At 47.9% G+C, this 17,855-nt stretch overlaps 1 protein-coding gene across 9 annotated transcripts in view; it reads left to right on the forward strand.

The window, feature by feature from the left end:
- The window catches only part of ARMH1 (armadillo like helical domain containing 1), a 52,489-nt gene extending 38,544 nt beyond the window's left edge, over positions 1–13,945 (forward strand). For 7 of the 9 annotated variants that reach the window (XM_059135540.1, XM_059135541.1, XM_059135544.1 and 4 more), the window contains 5 exons: positions 12,466–12,588; positions 12,680–12,752; positions 12,890–13,019; positions 13,130–13,207; positions 13,645–13,945. In XM_059135540.1, coding sequence (XP_058991523.1) covers positions 12,466–12,588; positions 12,680–12,752; positions 12,890–13,019; positions 13,130–13,207; positions 13,645–13,893 — 653 coding nt within the window. In that variant the 3' untranslated portion in view covers positions 13,894–13,945. Of the gene's footprint in view, positions 1–12,465; positions 12,589–12,679; positions 12,753–12,889; positions 13,020–13,129; positions 13,208–13,485; positions 13,568–13,644 lie in introns of all 9 variants that reach the window. The other 2 variants (XM_059135547.1, XM_059135548.1) reach the window with 2 other exon arrangements.
- The last annotated feature ends 3,910 nt before the right edge of the window (positions 13,946–17,855 follow it).

The following is a 17,855-nucleotide window of genomic DNA, read 5'->3' on the forward strand; positions in this document are numbered from 1 at the left end:
AGCAGAAAGCCGGATACAGGGCTCAATCCCAGGACCCTGAGATCATGACCTGAGCCTAAGGCAGATACCTTAACCCACTGAGCCACCCAGGTACCCTACACTACAGTCATTCATTTTTTTTTTAAGTTTTTTTAAAGATTTTATTTATTTTTTTGACAGATCACAAGTAAGCAGAGAGGCAGGCAGAGAAAAGAGGGAAGCAGGTTCCAGCTGAGCAGAGAGCCTGATGCGGGGCTTGATCCCAGGACGCTGGGATCATGACATGAGCTGAAGGCAGAGGCTTTAACCTACTGAACCACCCAGGCGCCCTACGCTACAGTCATTCTTAATTGAGCAGTACATACACTACCAGAGCACATAACATTCATTCCTTTATCAACTGGCTCTTTTCAAAGAAATCGTGTATAAAATGTGCTTTTTTTGTGTTTCAACAGTGGGCTTTAAACAGGCTGTGATGAAAGAGGTAAGGAGATGTACAGGAATCAGAGATAGAAGGCAGTTGATCAGGAAGATCCTTGACACTGGTCTCCTCCTTGTAATAGCAACTCGCCAAATGTATTCTCACTCCTGCGGGCTGGAAAAGGAGGCAAACCTGTACGTGGACGCTCCCTGAAGCACACTTCTCACATGTGGCCAGCAGGTGGCAGTCGCGTGGAAGTGAAGAACTGGGACTCGGGTTTCCCAAGGCTCTAGGAGCAAAAAATTATAAAACAAACTTCCTCAGTGCTGAGTGCCTTAGAAATAGTCGCATGCTGGGGTTCCTGGGTGGCGCAGTTAGACTCTCGCTCAGCCCCCGCCCACCCCCCACCCCCAGATAAATCTCAGGAAGGAAAGGAGGGTAGAAAGAGAGAAGGAGAAGGAAGGAGGGAGGGAGGGAGGGAGGGAACTAGTCACAGGCCATCACCACAGTTCCCAGGTGCAACGTGATTTCTAAGTTTCCATCTGTCCAAAGAAGACTGAGCTACGACCCTGTATCCTATTCACTGTGATTCCCAGGGCAAGTCATTTGTTCAGGGTGTCTTCAGCTCCCAGACAGGTGATCAAGGAACTTTCTTCCCAGGCTGACAGGCTGTGGGTTCTGTGGTTCCTCCTTGGATTGGAGGATTCCCTTCTGCACTGAAGTTTCCGTGAGTGCCAGTGGGCCACCCTTTGCCTCTGTTTTGTCTACTGCTGTTCCCGTCTGCACAAAGCACTGTAGCTGACACGGACCCCACCAGTTTGTCAAATGAAAGTGTGGGCCCTGGGGCGCCTGGGTGGCTCAGTGGGTTAAGCCGCTGCCTTCGGCTCGGGTCATGATCTCGGGGTCCTGGGATCGAGTCCCACATCGGGCTCTCTGCTCAGCGGGGTGCCTGCTTCCTCCTCTCTCTCTGCCTGCCTCTCTGCCTACTTGTGATCTCTCTCTGTCAAATAAATAAATAAAATCTTTAAAAAAAAAAAAAAGAAAAGAAAAAGAAAAGTGTGGGCACGGTAGAGCTGCTTCTCAGCCTCCCCTCAGGGCATGACCTCTCCATGGCTCTCACCTTCCTGATCACACTCTGCCCTGAATACTTGGGTCTCTTCCTTCCCCGACCGGGAACTCTCCTAGTTTCCCCCTCTCTTTCTGGAAACTGCTGCTCAGTCCTTTGTACATTCCCGTCCCTCTAGCAGCCCCTGATGTGCAGGTTCTTTTTCTCTCAGGATTCAGTCCCAGGTCCCCTGCTCTTCTCTCTCCATTCTGTCTGTGGTACCTCATCTACTCCCACGGTTTAGTGATCACCGACAGTGACAGAAACACGAGTGGCTGGCCTTTATAAGGTGTCCACTCCGCATTAAGTACGCCTCCAGCTCTCTACTCGGTAATCCTCATAACAAGCTAACAAAGTAGGCACAATTGTTATTCCCATTTTGTGGCCGATGGGCAGAGCAGTTGAGTGACCTCTGTCCAGCTCAGCTGCTCCCCTGAGCTCCATCCCATTGTTTCCCGTTGTTTCTGATCATCTCGCCTTGGATGTCACAGACCATGTTCAGAACTGGACGCCTGAGATTCCAGCTCCAAGGTCCCAAACCCAGTGAAAAGCACCCGGTGCTTGGAAATGTAGCCAGCCCTTCCTGCTTTCCGCCTACAACCAACTTCTAACAAGACCAGTCAACTCTAACTCCTTAATATCGTTTAGATCTCCCTCTAGTTCATTCTGTCTCTGCTGCTGTAACTCAGATCTCTCTATTTCTCACCTCTAAACTAATCTCCATCTCCCTAGCATGGTGCCCACGCTGTCTGTCCTCCTCGTCCTCCACGTGAGCTGAGGCAGCGGAGCTTGGAGGTGAAGAGTATGAGCTTTGGAATCCAACAGAGTCATTCTGCTACTTCTTATCTGTTTGGCCTTGGGCAAAATACTCAACAGTTTTGAGTCAATTTCCTCTGAAATGAAAGACAAGAGGGGCGCCTGGGTGGCTCAGTCAGTTGAGCATCTGACTCTTAATTTCAGCCTAGGTCATGACCTCAGGGTCGTGGGATCAAGCCCCTCATTAGGCTCCACGCTCAGTGCAGAGTCTGCTTGGGATTCTCTCTCTCCCTCTGCCCCTCCCCCTGCTCACCTGTGTGCATGTGCGTGCTCTCTCTAAATAATTTTTTTAAATGTTTGAAATGAAAGACAAGAGGGGCGCCTGGGTGGCTCAGTGGGTTAAGCCGCTGCCTTCGGCTCAGGTCATGATCTCAGGGTCCTGGGATCGAGTCCCACATTGGGCGCTCTGCTCGGCAGGGAGCCTGCTTCCTTCTCTCTCTCTCTGCCTGCCTCTCAATGTACTTGTAATTTCTCTCTGTCAAATAAATAAATAAAATCTTTAAAAAAAAAAAAAAAAGAAATGAAAGACAAGAAAAAACACCTGCCTTATAGGGAGGTTGGCATGTGCCAAGTCCTCAGAAGCCAGTCCGTCTCCTCAGAGACAGGCTTAGCTCAGGCTTAGCTCTCACTCTGTGACCCAACCGCTCATGTCCCAGCCAGACCTCCCTGATTGCCTGGCCCTAATGGTAGGTTGCACTTGCCACATTCTTCATTTCTGTCCCTCCCTTCTCATCCATAGCTTTGTCAGCTCACATTTCACTATCTCCAAGAGAGCCTTCTCCTGAGTCTCTATCCCCCAGTTCCTCAACATACCCTCACACCAACCTGACTTCCTTTCTGTTCCCATGGCTCTTACAATACAACAGCATACCTACCGGTTTCCTTACTGGTATCTGCCATTAAACTGTGTCATCCCTGAGGACAGGGATTATAAATTTGTCCTCCTCATAGCCCTAGCACAGGGGTCTGGCACACAGAAGATGCTGAGTAAGTATTTTGTTAGATAAATGAATGAATTGGGGTGCCTGGGTGGTTCAGTCCATTAAGCATCTGCCTTCAGCTCAGGTCATGATCTCAGGGTCCTGGGATGGAGCCCCACATGGGGCTTCCTGATCCTCAGGGAGCCTGCTTCTCCCTCTGCCCGCCACTCTCCCTGCTTGTGCTCTTTCTCTCTCTGTCTCTGTCAAAATAAATAGATAAAATATTTTTAAAAAATAAGATAAATTAATAAACAAATGAATTAATCAGTGACTGATCCAATTTAGACAGTGGAGTGTTGTCAGCAATACAGGCTTTAGGCGAAGCTGCCAAAGACGGTAATCCCCCATCACCCTTTGCTTTCTGAATGGCTCTGCTATACTTCAGACCTTGCCCAGTGGGTAAAGAGTTGTAACTGGCTGTGGTTCCTATGGAGACATTCGGGTAGAGAATAGCCCTTTCACTTTGGGGGTAAATATAGACAGCTGTGAATTTTAAAACTCAATCAAAAATGATTCAGTGAATAAATCTTCATTTTTCCGAGAAGTTCCAATGTTGCAGATATACCAGCAATGAAGGCTTAGTAAGCATTTAGGATAAAGTGAATAGGCAAAAGCAGATATTTGCCTCCTGGAGAATTTGGTCTTATGTAGGCAGAGAATACCTATGGTCAGGGAAATTTCATAAAAATATTTTTACTCATTCTTTCCACCCTGAGTATTTTGAGTCATTTCTTGCTGCAGGAGAATTCTCTTAAGCTTAGGCAAGTGTTTTTCCTGGGTGTCCTGGCAGTAAGGTGCGGCCAGCTTGTAGCTTGGAAGGGCCCAACTCCTAAGGTGAGGCAAAGTGTGCTGCGGCAGCCTGCGCCCAGCAGAGTTGGGCACAAGGGTGTGCTGACCACGCAGATCCGAAACCCCACTAATTCAAAAAGAAGGAAGAAAGTTTCACAACCAAACAATAAGAGAACAGGTGAGAAAGACTTGGGGGTTTCATGCACCAGGCTAGCATCCCAGGCTGCATTTTTGTCCAAGTGGGAGAATGTTTGGGGGAAGCCAGGGAAGGTCATAAGCTGGTCCCTCTCCCTCTGTGATTCCAAGTTAGAACCACATCTGAGCAAGCAGAGGATGGAGTTGGGGGGTGCCACTGGGATTGGGAGGGCTCTCCTGCAGGACCTGGAAGGAGGAGAAAAAGAAGGAGAAAGCCCAGCAGCAAGCAATAGCTGAACATCCTAGGAAGTGTTTCTTTCTTTTTTTTTTTTTAAAGATTTTATTTATGTATTTGACAGACAGAGATCACAAGTAGGCAGAGAGGCAAGCAGAGAGAGAGAGGAGAAAGCAGGCTCCCCGCTGAGCAGAGAGCCCGGTGCAGGGCTCGATCCCAGGACCCCGAGATCATGACCTGAGCCGAAGACAGAGGCTCAACCCACTGAGCCACCCAGGTGCCCCCCTAGGAAGTGTTTCTTAATGAAGCAGCGGTTTCTGAATCAGGTTGCTCCAGAGAGAAAAGGGGCTGCCGTACAAGGCTTGTCCCTGGAATACTAAGCACCAGGAGGGGTTGCAGGGATGTCCTTAAGAGCCCTTCTGCCAGAGAGTAAATCTTTGATTCTGTGATTGGGAAAAACAGGCAGAGAAAAGACTGGCTTTGTGCGGGACTTCAGGACAGGGCCTCTGTGTGCTCCGTGGCTCTGCAGTGTCGGTGGATGGGATGCTTCCCCCCAACCCCCACCCCGACCCAGGACTTGAGACAAGGGAAGTCTGAGAGAGGCCTTACTGGTACCTTTCCTTACACAGACTCACCAGCCCAAACTGGTTCTCCTTCCTGCCAAAGAGCACTCTGAGTCCTGGAGAGAAGTCAGCCCCCCTCCTTCTGGGAGTGTTGGCCGCTGGCGACGCTCAGCACCAGGCAGGAGAAGAGTGTATGGAGTCTGAGACCCAGGATGGGGCTGCTGGATGCCTCTCCAGCCTCTGCCTCCAGGTGAACAGGCCACTCACTGAGCTGCTGGGCACTGTCAGTGACAGTCTTCCGACAAGATTAGAAGTCACCAGCACATGTCCGTGGTTAGGCACCCTAGGCGTGTTTGTAGTTAAAGCTTGCAAGGGCTGCACGCAGCCTTCTGTAGACACCGGCTCTGCATGTTCTGCAGATCTGTGCGCTCCTGTCACTGGCCCCTGGACCCCTGCGCCTTGTCCCCCACTGCACAGGAGAGGCTGCAGTCCCTTCACCTTTCCGTGTGCCTGCCTTCTCTGCCGTGAGGACTCAGGCGTGTGGCTCAGTTCTAGGCTGACGAGGAAGCATAAGGTCCTGGCTTCCAAGTGTTCTCTCAGAGTTGGCCATGGCGGGGCTGGAAGGATGGCCTTGCACCATCTCCAGCCTGTGAAGAGGCAGGGCCAGGCACGGCTCCCAGGCTCAGGGCAGATGAGGGCCGCAGTGGGCAGTGCAGAGCCTCTTCTGAGGTCATCTCCCACCAGGCTGGCAGTTTCCACAGTCTTGGGCTGCCATCACCTCAGTAGTCTCTAGTGTGCGGGAATGTGGAATCCAGCTAATTCTCTTCAACTTTTATGGACTGGACTGGTTTGAGGCTCAGGGGAGGCAGAGGCGCCTCAGATATGTTCACTGGTGTTCACAGTAGTGGGGAGGCTATTACTGGATGACAGCAGGACTCCATGGTGAGCAAATGGCCAGAGACACAGGACACCTACTCCTCAGAGGTCCAGAGTGGAGGCAGAGGGAGAACAGGCCAGACAAAGCTACTTGAAATCTAGTTGCTGAAGTGAGTCTAGAAGAATAGGTAACAATTGGCAGGTGAAGAAGACTCTTTTTTCTGATAATGGTAGGCTAGGAAGTTTGGATGTTGAGTCGTTTTTAGTCACAACACTTCTGATACCAAATGGGGGAAGGGGGATTTCCACACCAAGCAATTATCCAATTCTCCACAGACATCAGTCTGGTACCCTACAATTTAATTCAATTCTGACACTAACTACCCAGAGTTAGCTTCAGACTCCACAGGTTTGGAGACAGTTTGAGACTCCACAGCCCCTCAAGACTGCCCTCACTTCAAATGCCAATCACAAGTATTAGGTCTCCATATTATTCATCCTTCTGTCCAACTTGGCTACAAAGCCAGGGAATTCATGCAAGCCTTCCTCCCTTTCAAGTTCAGTCATTTGCTAGAACAACTCACAGAGCTCAGGAAAGCATTTTGCTTACTACTAACAGTTTAGTAGAAGGGATACAGCTCACGAACAGGAAAACGGAAGAGATGTATAAGGCAAGGTGTGGGTTGGGGGACTGCTCTAGGCACACCACCCTCCCCTCCCACACTGCAGTGCATTCACCCATCCAGAATTCTCTAGACCTATCACTCCAGGGTTTTTATGGAGGTTGCACTAGGTAGGCATGGCTATTGGTGATTGATGAGCAAATCATTGGCTATTAATGATTAATTCACTCTCCAGGCCCTCTCCCCTCTCTAGAGGTCAGGAGATAGAGCTAAAAGTTCCAATCTTGTAATCATGCCTTGGTCTTTCTACTGATCAGTCCCCAGGCTCCCAGTCAGTTATTTCATTTAACATATAAAGAGTCCCAGTTATTTCATTTAACATATAAAGGACACTTCACATTCTGGAGATTCCAAGGGTATTTCTGAACGTGTACTAGGAACCAGGGGCAAAAATCAAATATCTATTCACCATCATACCATAAATATCTAAAAGGAAATTTGTAATCTTCTTAATAATAAAGAGCAGGGGTGCCTGGCTGGCTCAGTCAGCAAAGCAGGGGACTCGATCTCAGGGTTGTGAGTTCAAGTCCCACATTGGGCATGGAGCCTACTTAAAAAAAAAAAAAGAAAAAGAAAAGAAAAGAAAAAGTAAAAGAAAAAAAATATATAGTACAATAAGCAATTACCAGACCAAAACCTAGGGGAAGGTGAGAACCCAGAATGATAAGTCCAGCACTCAAACCTGAGGCCACTTTGATCCTGAAGAAACTAAGCAGTATCAAATGGCAAGAAAGAAGGTACCCAGGGCCTGCCCCAGGTGGGAGGTGTGATACCTCAAGCATAAATACATTAAGCTGGGACCCGGGAAGACAAAGCCCTCAACATAAGGATAAGCCAGAAGTAAGCTGGTTCTCAAATGACCTTGCATGGACTGTACAACCCAACTGTGTGGTCCAGAAAACCTCAAGTCTTGAACTTGGACAAAAATGGTTCAGAATAGTTAGTGCCCAGGTAGCCAATAGAAAGGGAAATGCTCTTTAGAAGAAATATCTTCATCCTAGCTCTGAAGTTTTTTCCGGCAATTAATTTTGCAAATATAAGGCCAACCCAGGGACTCCTGGATGGTTCAGTCGAGCACCTGCATTTGGCTCAGGTCATGATTCCAGGATCTTGGGATTGAGTCCCACATTGGACTCCTTGCTCAGCTGGGAACCTGCTTCTCCCCCTGTTTGCTACTCTGCCTGCTTGTGCTCTTTCTCTGCCAAGTAAATAAATAAAATCTTAAAAAAAAAAAAAAATCACTCAGGGCACCTGTGGCTCAGTGGTTTAAGCTTCTGCCTTTGGCTCAGGTCATGATTCCAGGGTCCTGGGATCGAGCCCCGCCTCTGGCCCTCTGCTCATCAGGGAGTCTGCTTCCTCCTCTCTCTCTGCATACTTGTGATCTTTATCAAATAAATAAATACAATCCTAAAAAAAAAAAAAAAAAAGCACAGATCAATATCCATCATCAATATAGATGCAAAAGATTAGCAAGTAGGGGGCTCCTGGGTGGCTCAGTTGTTAAGCATCTGCCTTGGGTTCAGGTCATAATCCCAGGGTCCTGGGATCCAGCCCTGCATCTAGCTACCCGCTCGGCACGAAGCCTGCTTCTCCCTCTCCCATTCCCCCTACTTGTGTTCCCTCTCTCGCTGTGTCTCTCTCCATCAAATAAATAAAATCTTTAAAAAAGATTAGCAATTAGGATTCAGCAATATGTAAAAAGAATCACATACCATGACCAATTGGAGTTTTTTCCAGGAATGCAAGGTTGGTTCAATATTCAAAAAAATCAATCAATTTAATCTACCAAATTAACAGGCTAAAAAAGAAAACTTACATTATTAAATAATCAGTTCAGAAAATGCATTTGACAAAGTCAGCACCTGTTGATAAAAACCCTCAGGAAAATAGAACTAGAGAACTTCCCCAACTTGATTTAAAAAAAAAAAAGAAAATTTACCAAAAATCTAATAGTGAAACATTGAACACTTTGCCCCTAAGTTAAGGAACAAGCTAAGAATGTCTACTGAAAGATTACTACTACCAAAAGAATAATGGCCCTAGTGGACAATTATCTACAGGTTTGTCATATTTCTGTGTGTCTTTTAAATAAAATACCGACTGCTCTTTGTCCCAGACTATCTTTTCAAGGATACTGATGAGCAAACAGTTTTGGAAAATAAAGATATTTCCCCCTTTAGAGCAAAAGGCAGGCATGCTTACTGACTGTAACATTTAGGTTTTCTGAGATAAGTGTTTCTCATTGTAGTGCACACCACTGCACAAGCAGGCATCCATGTGTGTTACCCCCATAGGACTTGAGGGCAAAAGAATTTGATCCAGAAGAGAAAAATCACATAGTCAATATGAAGAATATAAAAAAAGACACCACTAAAAATGTTACACACATTAAAATGATAAAAAGATATCATGAACTTATTTCAATGTTTGAAAATGTAGATGAAAACTGCTAGAAATTATAACCTAACAAAATGGACTTCTGAAGAAAGAGAAAACATAAATAGTCCTCTAACCATTAAAAAAAAAAATGAATCAGCATTTTGAAAAAGATTTTATTTGACAGAGACACAGTGAGAGAGGGAACATAAGCAAGGGAAGTGGGAGAGGGAGAAACAGGTTTTCCACTGAGCTGGAAGCCAGATGCAGAGCTCAATCCCAGGACCCCGGGATCATGACCTGAGCTGAAGGCAGCTGCTCAACTGGCTGAGCCACCCAGGTGCCCCGAATCAGTATTTCTTTTCTAAAATCAGCTTTAGAGAATTCTATCAGTCATTCAAGATAAAATTCTTGTCTTACAGAAACTCTTCTCAAGATTAGAAAAAGAGAATACAACCCCCAACTCATTTTCTAAGGTTAGCCTAATCTTTTTTAAGGTAGCCTAATCTTAATATAAAAAAATCCATCAATGATAGCATGCAAAAGAGAAACTATACACCAGTCTTACTCATGAAGATAGCTGCAAAAACTCTACACAAAATATTAGCAAATTGAATCTAGCAGCATATGCCAGGGATAATATGTCATTTAGAAATGCATATATATCGGGACGCCTGGGTGGCTCAGTTGGTTAAGCGGCTGCCTTCGGCTCAGGTCATGATCCCAGCGTCCTGGGATCGAGTCCCACATTGGGCTCCTTGCTTGGCAGGGAGCCTGCTTCTCCCTCTGCCTCTGCCTGCCTTTCTGTCTGCCTGTGCTCGCTCTCTCCCCTTCTCTCTCTGATTAAAAAAAAAAAAAAAAAAAAAAAAAAAAAAGGCATATATATCATCTTAATAGGAAATAAGTCTAAAAATTTAATGTCTGTTCAATAAGAGATATCTACAAAAAACTATGACAAATGCCATACCTAACAGATGAAACATTGGAAACTTTTCCTTTGAGCTCAGAAATGAGGCAAACTTGCAAACACTCCTCTCCCCAGAAATCTTTAGTAAAAGGGGACACATTTAATCTGAAGAGATACCAGCGTGTACTTAGCTTATGTTTGCCACTTTTTCTGTAACTAACTACAGTTCTCCAAGACTGGCGTCTGTTCCTATGCTGCGGTGCTACTGCTAGGAAAATTTGTGAAAGGGATTTTTGGAAAAGACATGTTGGTCCAAGAAAACAAGGAAATGTGCAGTTTTTAACAAAAATGTAGTAGGAAGGATGGCACCCATGGGTGTGCAAATGAGCCCGCTGGGTGAGATGGTGGGGTTGACCAGTAGCGCAGGGTCACAGCTGCCCCACCCACTGCTCCGAGGGGGAGGGGTCCGAAACATTTTTTTTAAGGGGCCATGGGTGGCTCAGCTGGTTAAGTATGGGATTCTCGGTATCACCCCAGATCACGATCTTTTGGGTTGTGGGATCCACCTGCCTTACGTTCCTAGAGCTCTGAGCTGCTCTTGTTCACTCTGATTCCCCCCAACTCTAAACAAGTCTTCTAGAACAATACTTACTGACTTGGGGGAGAAAACACAGCATATCTTAAAATTTTGCTCAACCCTAGGGAGCCTTGGAACCCCAAATAGCAGTATTGTTTAACTGTTAAAGGAACCCGATGTGGGACTCGACCCCAGGACGCTGGAATCATGACTTGAGAAATCATGACCTGAGCCGAAGACAGCTGCTTAACCCAGCGATCCCAAGAACCTATTCTTTTTTTTTTTTTTTTTTTTTTTTTTTTTAAAGATTTTATTTATTCATTTGAGAGAGAGACAGTGAGAGAGAACATGAGCAAGGAGAAGGTCAGAGGGAGAAGCAGACTCCCCATGGAGCTGGGAGCCCGATGTGGGACTCGATCCCGGGACTCCAGGATCATGACCTGAGCCGAAGGCAGTCGTCCAACCAACTGAGCCACCCAGGCGCCCCCCAAGAACCTATTCTTGACACAAACATTTAGCCTTACCTAAGTAAGGCCTCCAAAAATTGCACTATCAATTCTCTAATGCTTCATTCTGCAAACACCCTTGGTATTTACACCAAAGAGCCAATTAAAGCAGAAAAGAAACGCTGTGCGGAAAGATCTGTGCCCATCCTCACGGATACTGGCTGATCCCCCTACGCTTGCGGTGCCTTTACAACCTGCCAGCAAACGCTTTTCTTCCATGGCAGGGAATTATCTCAAGCATATCCTTACTGGGCAAAACTTTCTTGACAGGGACATGAAAGGTTAATTTTCACTATTCGAAGAGATATTAGTGGTAATAGTTGCCATGTGTCTATTATGAGTTCTGGTATGTAAATGAGCTAGTCAGGGAACTGCGCTTCCCCGACGTCTTAGCTTCCCCGACGTCTTAGCTCCCCCTAGCTCCCCCTAGCTCCCCCTAGCTCCCCCTAGCTCCCCCTAGCTCCCCCTAGCTCCCCCTAGCTCCCCCTAGCTCCCCCTAGCTCCCCCTAGCGTAGAGAGGCCCCCACACCTGACTACCCAGCTGGAGAACAGCATGTTTTGTCTTTTCTGTCTTCCACGTAGCAAGCATGTGAGTTTAAAATAACACTTATCCCAGTGTCCCATCACTTGACCAACTTCCCCTGCCCTCTTCCAGCTCTGTCTTTATGACTTCCTCTTGACAAAAATATTCCTGGAGCAAAAGGCGTTTAGGGCAGCCTTGCCCAAAGACTGGGGTAATGCTGAAATGAATAAATGACTGGAAAGTATCTCTAGGAAAACCCCCCTCCATAAACTCTAGTTCCTTCCTCCTTCCTAATCTAAAGTGTTTCCTTTATGCTCCCACATCCTTCCTGGCTGTAGTATCTTAACTAAAGTGCTTTATCTCTATGCCTCGTTTCCTGGGACCTATACAGGGTTAACGAGACAGTGTCATTGCAAAGCAAAGCTCTTTTGGTTGTGGTGAGCTTCAGTGGGATGCTGTGTGGAAAGCCTAGGGAAAGAAGGGATCCATATATGGTTTGTCAGAAACTACTGCAGTCTACCTGGCTTCAACCCTTTCTCACTCTCTGCCACACATCCTCCACCCACTCGCTCTGTCTCCCTCACTCCTGGGTCTTGGCCCATCTTTTCTCCCCTAGAAGACCTAGCCCCTCCCACCTCCGTGACACCTCAGTGGGGCCTCCAGCTCTGACAGCCTCTAAGCCTCCTTGATGGGTAGGCTCACCGTCCAACCTTTCTTCCTCCCTCTGTAGCTAGTTCTGTGAAGGGAGAGTGAGGGGAATGAGGCTCGGCCCCCTCCTCCTCCTCCTCTTTAGCCCCAGATCCAGCAGGACTGTGGTGTTGCCTCCCCAGCTTCTCCCACACACACCTTGCACGGTAAAAAGGTGCTAGGAAAAGTGCAGGAAGGGGATGGGGGTAAAAGGAAGCGACTTGGTTCAAGGGGGTCTTTGCTTGCTTGGTGCGGACGGGGGTGGTTTGGAGCATCAGGCCTCCCCAGGGCCTCTGCCCTTCAACAGCCATCGAGCTGATCAAGGACCTGGTCAACTACGACGTGTGCCAGGAGCTGCTCAAGGGCCTGGTGGAGCTGCTGATACCGTCCGTCAGTGAGACCAGAAAACTGCAGCCCAAAATCCTCAACGGTAGGGAGTCGCTCAGATTGAGGCTGCGGGGCTGGGCGGGGTGGGGGTTGGGATGCAGGGCCGCCTGCCTCACGGCCGCCCCCTCCGCCAGACTCCTTGGTTCCCCAGCTCACCGCCCACCTGCCGGTGTTCTTGCAGCAGGCCGCGGCGGCCAAAGCCATCCGGTAAGCGGGCAGGGAGAATGGGAATGGGGGTGGAATGCGGCAAGCCAGCTGGCGGGGCCCGCGGGGCCCGGAGGGGTTCGGGCTGCCGGGCGCCGGAGGGTCCCAAGGGCTCGCCGCCGCCCGAATTCCCGGCCCAGGGTCCTGGCGCGCAGCAACACGAGCATCGCGGAGGAGATGCTGCACCTGCGCGTGGTGCACAGCCTGTTGGCCGCCATGGGCAACTCGGACCACTGCAACAGCCAGCGGCAGGCCAGCCTCACGCTGGAGGTGAGCGGCGGGGCGGCGGGGTGGCGGGGCAGCTGGACCGCGGGGCGGCGGGTGGGTGGGCCCCAGGCGTGGGCACCGCAGTCACCCCGTCGCCCCGCCCGCGGTCGCAGTACTTCGTGCAGATGTTCCCGGTGGTGGAGGAGCATGTCCGCCGGTCCATGGGAGAGGAGCTCTACCAGCTCTTCCTTGTAAGCGTCCTCGCCCCCAAGGGTTGGGCCCCCACGGAAGGTCCCGCCTCCACAGCGCCCCTCCCCCGGGCCACAACCCCTGCGCACGCTGCGCCCAGGGGCCTGCCGCTGGAGGGACCGCCCGCGCTTGGGCTCCTTCCCATCCCCCGGCGTGGTTCCGTTCCCTTCCCGGCCCTTCCGGTCAGCGCCAGAGCCCGCAGCATGCCTCCGCCCCGCCCCCACTTCCAAGTCCAGACTGCCCTGGGACCCCAGCAGGTGCCCTTTGCTCCTGTCCTCAGAGCAATGCCGAGGACTTGTACATGAAAATAGATAGCATTCAGGCGGACATCTTGGCGGCCAACAAAGTCAATGTTTCCAAAGGTGAGTGGGAGAGGGAGGGGACCTGGAGCAGAGGTGCAGCGGGCACCCAGACTCAGGCTCGCCTCTCTTGCTTCCAGTATTACACCAAGGTGGCGTGCCCCGCAGCAACACGGCCTTTTATCTTGAAGCTCATGACAAGGATCAGCTGGATTACATCTCATACTTCCAGAAGGAGGATATGGAGGGAAAGGAGTAACGGAGCGTCTGAGGCAATCCAGAAAGGTCCGGGCGGTGTTTCAGGAAGTCTGGGAGAAGGATCCTGGGGTCACACTCACGGTGACCCCACTGGCCCTAGGTGGGAGGCTGAGGGTTGGGCCTACCTGTAGGGGAGAGGGAGATCTGCCGGCTGGCAGGAATTCAATAAATAGTCTTGCTATCTGTCTGTTCTCTCTGTAGCGGGGAGGGGGAAATTAAATAAGAGCTTTTTTGGGCCGGGGTGCCTCTGCTCATCCAGCTTGCCCGGATGGAAGGAACATCAACGTTCTGGAAGATTTAAGGACATAGCCTGAGGAGAGACCCTCACCTCTGCTTCCTCTTCGCGGTCCCCTGCACACTCACCTGCTTGTTCTCCCGTTGCTTCCGTGTTCTCTTTTGCGGATTCATCCTCTCAACCCAGCTTCTTTCAAACTGGAGTGACCTTGAGGCTCTTCTCTATCTACTTTTTCACCCTGGTGATCTCATCCAACTCCTAAACTTTAAATGCCATTTATATGCCATTGATTCCCACATGTCCATTTCCAGTTAAATCTTTCCACCTCTTTGTGTCCAAAACTGAACTCCTGATCCTCTGCCACTCTCCCCAGCTCAACTGATGGCAACTCCTCATCCTTTCTGCCACTCAGAACAAAACAGCATTCTCCTTAATGTTTCTCTTCAACATCTGCATCCCATTCTGTTGATTTTACCTTCCAAGTATATCCAGAATTCAACCAAATCTCACTACTCTGTTGCTAATACCTTAATCTGAGGCACAAGCAAGGGGAGGGCCAGGGGGAAAAGGAGAAGTGGCGATCCTGACCTGAGTGGAAGGCAGACGCTTAACCAATGAGGGTAGTCCTTTTAAACTTAGATTTCGTTACTGCTGAAAACCTTGCAGGAATCTCCATTTTAAGAACAGTAAACCTAAATCCTGCAGAGAGGGTCGTACGCAGTCTAGTCTCCGCAGTCTAGTCTCCCATGATCTCTGAACTGTCTCCTAATTCTCCGGATAGTATAGCTATATGGTTCTTAGAACCTAGAGTTCTTGTCACCTCAGCTATATACCTACATGGTGAACTCCCTCACCTTGCAACTCTATACAAAAGTCACCTTCTCAGTGAGGGCTACTAATCCTACCACTGTGTATACTCTGGTCCCCAAACCCCTTATGCTGCTATTTTTTTCCCCCACAACACTTACTACTTTGTATATGGTCTGTCTCTCCACCTGTATATAAGCTCAACTAAGAGTTATTTTTGTTCTTTACTAATACATCCCAAACACTGAGAACAATGCTTGGCATGCCCATGTTAATGACCGAGGTAATTGTGAGGAAATTGTCATCAAATCAGAGGAAATGAAGTCAGATAGCAGTAATTCTGCAGGTGGCCACAAGAGGGCATCATCGGTCCCTGATACGGTTAAATCTAAGGCAGCCCAGACTTCCCCTCAAACTTGACTGAACTTTGAGAGAAAAGTTAACAAAATATCTAGTTATGCTTTCATAAAAGTAAGTGGGTTTTCTGTAAAGAAGAGTCTCTTTGTAGTCTTCAGATGGCCTTTGTAGAATGATGATAAAAAGGTACCCTAGAAATTTTTTGGAAATTTGAATAATCGGAAAATCCAAAAATCTGGAAGCCACTGTTCTAAGGTGACCATAGTTCAATAAAACAATGGAGGGGCACCTGGGTGGCTCAGTCGTTAAGCGTCTGCCTTCAGCTCAGGTCATGATCCGAGGGTTCTGGATGGAGCAGGCATTGGGCTCCCTGCTCTGCAAGGAGCCTTCTTCTCCCTTTCCCACTCTCCCTGCTTGTGTTCCCTCTCTTGCTGTTTCTCTCTGTCAAATAAATAAATAAAATCTTTTTTTTTTAATGGAACTTTTTAAATTGAATCAAGTATAATATATATGTAAATCATACGCATTACATGGAATTTATTAATACATATTTCCCCCACTGCTTACAAGTTTAAAGCTACAAAAAGTTGAAAGAAAAATACAGTGAATAGGGCACCTGGGTGGCTCAGATGGTTGGGTGTCTGCCTTCGGCTTGCCTCATGATCTAAAGGTCGTGGGATTGAGTCCTGCATCAGGCTCCCTGCTCCTCAGGGAGACTGCTTCTGCCTCTGCCTTTGCCTCTCTCTCTGTCTCATGAATAGAAAAATAAAATCTTTTTTTTTTTTTTTAATGCAGTGAATATCTGTATACCTATCACTCTTGGACACATTTGCATTCTCTCTCTCTCTCTGTTTACTGAACCACTGGAAAGTTTCCGTTATTGAGGCACATGGCTGGCTCAGTCGATAGAGCATGCAACTCTTTGATCTCATGGTCCTGAGTTCTAAGTTGCACATTCAGAGTAGAGATGACTTTTTAAAAACCAAGCTTCAGATATCATGACATGTCACTACTAAATACTTAACATGAGGGCGCCTGGGTGGCTCAGTGGGTTAAGCCGCTGCCTTCGGCTCAGGTCATGATCTCAGGGTCCTGGGATCGAGGCCCGCATCGGGCTCTCTGCTCAGCGGGGAGCCTGCTTCCCTCTCTCTCTCTCTGCCTGCCTCTCCATCTACTTGTGATTTCTCTCTGTCAAATAAATAAATAAAATCTTTAAAAAAAAAATAATAATAAATAAATAAATAAATACTTAACATGATGTTTCTACTAAGAATAAAGACCTTCTCCTACATAATTACAGTATCATTATTTTAGTGATCTGAGTAATGGTCCCCAAATATGTCCACATCCTATGCCTGGAACCTGTGAATATGTTACTTCACATGGTAAAAAGAATTTTGTGGGTGTGACTAAAGTAAGGGTCTTGAGATGGGGAGATTATTCTGAATTAGCAGGTAGACCTGAGATAATCACAAGAGTCCTTATAATTTTTACAGAGGGAGGCAGGAGGATCCAGAGTTAGAACTAGGAGATGACAGGACAGAAACAAAAGAGAGTGATGTGAAGGCATCACATTCAGTCAGCTTCTAGAAACTGAATGAGACAAGGAAACAGTCTCCTCTGAAGTCTCTAGAAGGAAGGCAACACCTTCATTTTAGACTGCTGACCTACAGAACTGTAAGAGAAAAGTTTGTGTTATATTGCCAAGTTTGTAGTTACTTGTTAGAACAGCAACCAGAAAGCCTATACAATTATAAATATCTGAAATAGAGTGCATATGAAAATTTCTACAACTGTCCCCAAAATGTACCTTCTGTTTTCTTTCCCTTTTTAAAAAATTTATTTTTGGGTTACCTGGATGTCTCAGTCTTTTTAAGTAAAAAAATAAGTTTATTTAGATTTATTTTAGAGAGTGTGCATGAGTGGGGGAGGGGCTGAGAGAGGCAAAAAAGCAGACGCCCCTGAACGCATAGCTGGATGTGGGGCTCCATCCCAAGATGCTGAGATCAAAACCCAAAGAGAAACCAAGAACAGGAGACTTAACCGACTGAGCTACCCGGGTGCCCCCGACCTTGAACTTTAAAAGTTTTACTGGGGGGACGTCTGGGTGTCTCAGGGGGTTAAAGCCTCTGTCTTGGGCTCAGGTCATGACCCCAGAAACCTGGGATGGAGCCCTGCCTGCATCAGGCTCTCCGCTCAGCGGGGAGCCTGCTTCCTCCTCTCTCTGCCTGCTTCTCTACTTGTGATCTCTGTCAAATAAAATATTTTTTTTATTGGGGGATGGGGTGGCTCAGTGGGTTAAGACCTCTGTCTGCGGCTCAGGTCATATTCCCAGAGTCCCAGGATCAAACCCTGAATCAGGCTCCCAGCTCACGGGGGGGGGGTTGCCTCTCTGCCTATTTGTGATCTCTGAGAAAAATTAATTCAGGAGAACCCAGGTGGCTCCGGTTGGGTGTCTGTCTTCCACTACTGGTTCTGATCTCACCATCACAGGAGGTTGCAGCATGAGGCTCCTTTCTCAGTGGAGGACCCTGCAGCTGATACTCTGTTTTTACTGCCAAATTTCTTACAGAAAATATCTGAAGTTAGAATTCCACTCGTCCACGCAACACACACTACAGCTTGTTAACATTTCTAGCACAAGACTATCAATAATCTGCTTGGAATAAGTCTGATATTTCACAAACTTTAGTG

Source organism: Mustela lutreola, chromosome 10 (assembly GCF_030435805.1).
Source record: "Mustela lutreola isolate mMusLut2 chromosome 10, mMusLut2.pri, whole genome shotgun sequence".
In the NCBI taxonomy this organism is placed as follows: domain Eukaryota; kingdom Metazoa; phylum Chordata; class Mammalia; order Carnivora; family Mustelidae; genus Mustela; species Mustela lutreola.